Source organism: Magnolia sinica, chromosome 15 (assembly GCF_029962835.1).
Source record: "Magnolia sinica isolate HGM2019 chromosome 15, MsV1, whole genome shotgun sequence".
Lineage (NCBI taxonomy): Eukaryota > Viridiplantae > Streptophyta > Magnoliopsida > Magnoliales > Magnoliaceae > Magnolia > Magnolia sinica.
Window position 1 is genome coordinate 13,010,404 of NC_080587.1, and position 6,629 is coordinate 13,017,032.

A 6,629-nucleotide genomic window follows, 5' to 3' on the forward strand; every position below is an offset into this window, starting at 1 on the left:
AATTGACAGTTCAAATTCTAGTGGGTTGTCGATCCAATATTTGAATTTTTCAAGACCAATGTTCCATATATTCTCATGGTTACTTAAATCTCTTGTTCAAGCCTTTCTACAAAAGAAATTTTGCGATGTAAAGTTTTTAAAAAAAGCAAATTAAGAGAAGATATATTACTGGAAAGAAAGAACCAAAGTTCCGAAATAAAGGAAATGATTCAGCAGGTTAAATGAAATGCTTAACCTGGGAAAGAGACCACAAAGAACTACACCACTGAACTCGAGCAGTCATGATTCACCAGGTTTTGCAATATAAGTCAACTTTGAGTTGCATCTGTCAGATGCATGTCTTGTTTCTTACTGTAATTACTGTTTTTACCATTGATGGTGTCTTGGGCACAGTTTTACTCAATATCTATGCAATGGTGGTTATTGGTGTTCACTGCAGGTATTAAATCAACTTTGTGATGTCATTGTTGAGCCACTGAGAGATCGCATCGTTACAGGACTCCTTCAGGCATCATTGGTCTGGCGCTTTACTGATTTTTCTTTTTTATTTTCCTTTAAACTCTCCTTAAGTTTTAGAATTGCATTTTACGCAAGTCAGTGTCGCCTTACCAGGATGGATTTCTTCGGGTGCTATTAGATGGGGGACCATCACGTGTCTTCTTTCCAAACGATGCTAAACTATTGGAAGAGGATCTAGAAATCTTAAAGGTATGTCCATGCCTTAAACAATCAAATATGTTTGCAATGATGGAGTGTGTAATTTGTTTTGAAGAATTTGGCTCTCTCTATGCAAGGGTTGTTGGATTTGAGGTATTATATAATGCTAGATTAAAAGAAATGACATTTTTTTTGTTGGATCCATCAACGACATAGATAGAGAGCACCCTTTGGTAATATAGGCCATTGATTTGGTGGGTTCCTTCATAGGATAGGGCGTGCCTTAGTACTTCCCCTAGTAGATGATTCAATCCTTTTGATGAAAATGGATGATGTCTCCATTTAATGAGTGCCCCACTTTGGTAGTTAGGATCATCTGATGGTAAAAACTTCTGTGGTATTTCCCATTCACCATGAAGCAAACCAAACAAATGATTAGGATTATTGAAAGGTGGGCTCACATGTATGATTCATCGGTCCGATCAAATGTTTGCTTAAACATCATATATTTTCTTACTACATTTATACTGGCAATTTTGTTTTGCATGCTAGTGATCATACAGTCACAGTTAAACTCTTCCCTATGTTGGTGATGGCGGGGGTTCATCTATTTGCAGCAGTAGTGTGACAAATCTATGTTGGAGGCAGGGCTGTCAGATATAAATGCTTAAAAATTAGCACAACCAAGACGGAGTTTTTGGAATGTAAGGGCTGTTTGGATTTAGGCCTAGTTGTATCGCGACAAGCTACCCATGACATGTTGTCAGGACTAGTCATTTGTGAACATGTTGTAAAGACTAGTTGTTATGTTCCTTGTTTGTCAAACCCCCTGAAATAGGGAGGATGGATGAATGGTGGCACATATGGGGAACTTAATATGGACGGTGTTATATTGACACATGTGCAACTTTTTTAGGTGCTCAAGATTGACGGTAGCACATGTGCACATTTGAGGTGCTTAAACTTAGACAATCACACGTGTACATTGGAACATGTAATGCATGTGTATGGATAAGAGTGTTCCTCATGTACACCGATATCATAAATCATCATTGACAAGGAGTTCCACCTCTTTAAAAGTAATCAATCCATGCTTCAATGGTAGAGCTGTACACGAGTCGAACCGAGTCGAGCTTGGTACAGCTCGACTTGGCTTGGCCAATAGCTAACCACAGCTCGAACTCAGCTCGGTTCGGTTAGCAGCTCGGGCCAGTTTGAGCATGTGCGACATTTTCTCAAACACATAGAATGCATCTTCAATTTCTTACAGAATGCAAAACAGTAACAACTCTTTACAAGTATTTCATCAAACACTCGGCGAACAACATCAAAATCAAGATATGAAGGCAGTCTTATAATGTAAAGTTTTTTTTTGTTGTTGTAGTGATTTATTTCGTATCCATTCCTTCCTCCCCACCAGCCGATCCCGCAGAGAATGTATGCACCTGAAACAACACTTTGTTGAGTCATTTCATCAAACACTCGGCAAGTAGCATCAATCTCAAAATAACCGAGTCACCGAGCCTATTCAATCCAAGTCGATTCGAGTTGAGGTTCGATCTGAGTTGAGTCGAGCTTGGGCAAGCTCTAACTCAGCTCGAAATTTTTTCGAGCTTCAAAAGCTAGCTCAACTCGGTCTGAATACAATTTCGAGCCGAGGCAAGTCGAGCTTTTCCGAGTCAAGTTGAGTGAGCTAACTGAGCTAACTCAACTCATGTGCAGCTCTATTCAATGGTCATATATCTTGGACTAATTGTCCAAGAGTGCACAGGTTCCCATACACAAGGGGGTTCCCAAACCATGGACCTGTACTTTTGTCCCAACTACTTGTCAATGACACAACTTCGCCCAAATGCAAACAGTCCCTGGTAAGGACAATGATAAGGGCAGCTTTAGTCGATGGTCAAAACTCAAAAGATACCTCAAATCAAGCTCTATTATTCAAAATGGATGAGGAGATTGATGAGGATGTTTCCAATAGAATTAGAGCCAAGTGAATGAAGTGAAGACGTGCCTCTGGTGTGTCGCGTCAGCACCACGTGCCTATGAAACTTAAAAGGAATTTTTATAAGATAATTATTCAACCAATTATGCTACATACACTTCAACAACAAATCGGAATTGTCATTGGAGGTCTTCTTTAGGGCAAAAGAGATAACTGTTATTTTGGGCACCTCTCATCCATAATGGAGATATCAGATCAATGGTCCAGGTCACCAGATCATGGGCCCCATATGTGAGGAATCCTTCACATCAGCAAGCCATATATTTGATAAGGAAGGCTAAGTGTGCATTTGGTATAGGGCAGCATGTTTACACCCCTTAATGAGTCTGAACAAAGAATGCAGTCTGGACACTTAACAATACCCTGCCTAAGTTTGGAGGTAAAACGAATAGGAACTGACCTGATATTTTTCACTGCTAATTTTTGTGTATGACAGGAATTCTTTATATCCGGTGGAGATGGGCTACCTCGAGGGACGGTTGAAAACTTAGTAGCACGTGTTCGCCCTGTAATTACTTTACAAAGCTATGAGGTTGGTGGTCAAACTCGTGCAATTGGCAGTTTAAATTTATATTTTAAAGAATCTTAAATGACAGGTGACAAACATGTTAACAAAGTTCCCTTTACCCCTTTTTTTCCAACTCCAGCATCAATCTTAACAAAATTGCAATCCAGAGCCCACCTTCCAGTCTGAATGTTAAATAAATAGGAATTTGGCTATTTCCACTATGTTATTAAGGGTGCATTTGTTTGCATCAAATATCATGAAATTTCATATATTTCATGATTGATCAGTCTAATTTGGTGCAAGATATAATGAAATTTCATGATATTTGGTGCAACCAAACACACCCTAAGCTAATAATTGTGATTCAATTCAATAGTGCATCCAAACTCAACCCCCCCTCCAAAAAAAAAAACTCGTCTTTATTATTATTTCATTGCTGAGTTTCCTCTTTCCATTCACCGACTAAGGAAGTTTTTGGTGTTTCTGCAGACTCGTGTATTGATCGATGACTTGAAATCTGCAAGCTTGTCAGGAACGCAAGGGGGCCGAAGCAGACTGGGTGCCGACACTGAAACCCTTTTGAGGATTTTATGCCACAGAAGTGATTCCGAGGCTAATCTATTCCTTAAAAAACAGTATAAGATACCCAGATCAGCTGCTTAAAGAAATAAGCTTTCAAATCTTCATAGAAATGGGATGTGGGGAATAAAAAACAGAGAAAGAACAACAAATTACACTCTCAGACAATGCTACATCATGTGAATAATATCAGTTTTGTTGATGAGCAGTATTTATTTATTCTTTTTATCAAATAAGATGTAAGAAGGTTTGCCAATCTTCACACACGTAGAGTCCTGCCAGCATGTGCCAATATTGCTACCATGTGCAAGATCTGAGCTTTTCATTTAGTGGTCCAACCTGGTTAAATCTTCTGGTAAAAAAATCAGGCCATTTCACTTCTCAGGTGCATAACAATATGCAAAACAGAAGGGCAGCAAAAACAATAATTTTTTTGAGTCGTCCATTGGTTTGTTACAATGCAGCTTCTGGGTAGTGAAAGGACATGAAATGCCAGTAACCCTTGATGTGGCCCAATGAAAAAGTGACATGAGTGTGTCGGATGCGGACCCCAAAATAAAAAGTAAAAAAAGCATCATTTAACCCAATAGAGTCATACTTTTCACCACAAGGCTCACATTTTACAAGTGTACATGGCACTTTTTATCAGGCCACATCATAGGTTATAAGAGAGATCTGTAACTAGTTCTTGCATCAGTAGTGAACCGATCTGATTTTTAGGCCAGAAGATCTCAATTGCGTGGCCAACCTTATGTTTTTTTTTCTTCTTTTTGACTTTTAACAGAGAGCATGCCAAGTATCCTTGGGTTTTCACCTTGTGGAGGTGAGTCCCATGGTTCACTGATCTAGACCACCGTTCCATCAAGCACACCATAGATGGACTGAGCTTCGAAAAACTTCCAGATTTGAAGACCCTTGCCTTGGAGAGTGGGCATTTTTTAGTTGAATGTGGACTGCTGCTGAATTTTTTTCTTTTAGGGTGCGTTTGGTTGCACCAAATATCACGAAAGTTTTGATATTTCAGTTTAATTCGGTGCAATTTTTCATGAACTTCGGTGCAAACAAACACAAGATAAACCATATACTTTCAGGCCAATGATTGGATTGTTTCTATCAAGGAGATTTCCGGAGCATGATCCGTTCCAGTGGGGCTAAACAGAATCGATGGTCCAGATTGCTTAGCCATTGCCCACACCTTTACAAACTGGAAACCCGAGTACACAGCATACATGGGGAATGATCAAATGCGTTCAAGTGTATGAGTCTAGCTGCGTGGGGCCCATTTTGATGTATCATTGCCATCCAAACCGTCCATCGGATGCCTGAGCATGTTACTTTTAAGTATTCTCCATTTATTCGAAAGTCACTCCCATCCAAACCATTGCTGTGTTGAGTCACCATAAATCAAGAAAATCCCCTGGATTGAAAGATCCCACCCATGGAATACTGAGCCCTTTCTCACATACGTCTTGTAACCACCTAGTTATCTGCAACTGGGTTAGTACTTCCCCAATTTGTGGGATTTTGATACATGGGCCATCCATTAAGAGACCCATGGTTTCAACGGTTCGAATAGCTCCGGACCATTGGCCCCACTAATTCAAACTACAAGGCACAAACACGTATTTGTTCCAACATTATCGAGTGACCCAGTACGTGCACTGGCCCTAGATTCCAGGTGGGTGGAAATTGGATGGGTCAGGCCCAGCAGCATTGCCTGTTTAGTGATCAGGTCCCCAATTTCATTCCCGGGCCCACCCTTTACAATTACAAAGGGTCCACTTCCCTGAGATTAAAATATGTTTTGTGTAATGTACTGGTTGCTACGATACAGGTAGAGCTGGGCACGAACCGACTCGATCTAACTAACTCGACTTGTTCGAACCTAACTCGACCCGAACCGAATGGGTGAGTGGGTCCGAACCGAGTAGGCTCCACCCAATCCAAACTCAAATCAAGTCAAGTTTGAGTTACCCAGTAACTTGATCCGTTAGAGACCTAATCCGAAACCCAACTCGACTTAGGTATGGTGTGTGTGTGTGTGTGTGTGTGTGTGTGTGTGTGTGTGTAAAACTTAATTTCCAATCCACTCTACCCTACTCCGCCGCATGCCTTGATCTGAAAAACAAAACCTATTCCCATTCGGCACCCATCGGCGCAACCCTCTCTCTCTCTCTCTCTCTCTCTCTCTCTCTCTCTCTCATCCGGCAGGCAGCAACCAGCAGCCCATCATGTGCGTGTTTTTTTTTTTTTTAATGTTAAGAGGATGGAGATAGAAGGAAGCGGGTTGCAGATTGAGTAAACTCTAAAAGGTCCACCATGATTGATGTATTTTATCCCCACCATCCAGCCTGATGACCTGATCCAAATCGGTGCCAACTCGATCCGACTCAGTATTTCTGACTGGGTCGACTCGGTTTGGATCAGCCCAGCCCAAACCCGGACTCGGATCGAGTCAGGCATGCTGGACTCGGTACTGAGTCGGATCAAGTTCGGGTCAGGCATTTTTCAAAACCAGATCGAGTCGGGTTGGACCTAACTTGGTCCGACTCGACTCGATGCCCACCTCAAGCATTTTAGAAATTTGGTGCAAACTGCATGTGTGGCAGACAGTAATTCAAATTTAACGGTCCAAATTGTGGCCCAAATCTCGCATCTGGTGCGAAATACCATGAAAACTAGGATGCCCCAAACATCAGGCTAACCCAAAACTCATGTTGGTATGAAACAGCATAAAAACATGGCCTAACCTCCTTATTGAAATGGTGTGGCCCACCTGTGTTTTGGATGCGCTCGAATTTTGAGCCGTCCCTTTGTCCTGGTTAGGAACATTTTATGGTCGGCTTGGATGTCATATACACACCACCGTGGGCATACACT

General features: G+C 41.3%; 1 protein-coding gene across 2 annotated transcripts in view; it reads left to right on the forward strand.

The window, feature by feature from the left end:
* The window catches only part of LOC131227340 (protein unc-13 homolog), a 127,531-nt gene extending 123,520 nt beyond the window's left edge, over positions 1 to 4,011 (forward strand). For both annotated transcript variants that reach the window (XM_058223123.1, XM_058223122.1), the window contains 4 exons: positions 440 to 517; positions 613 to 708; positions 3,099 to 3,194; positions 3,660 to 4,011. In XM_058223123.1, the coding sequence (XP_058079106.1) occupies positions 440 to 517; positions 613 to 708; positions 3,099 to 3,194; positions 3,660 to 3,833 (444 nt within the window). In that variant the 3' untranslated portion in view covers positions 3,834 to 4,011. The remainder of the gene's footprint in view (positions 1 to 439; positions 518 to 612; positions 709 to 3,098; positions 3,195 to 3,659) is intronic.
* Positions 4,012 to 6,629: the final 2,618 nt, after the last annotated feature.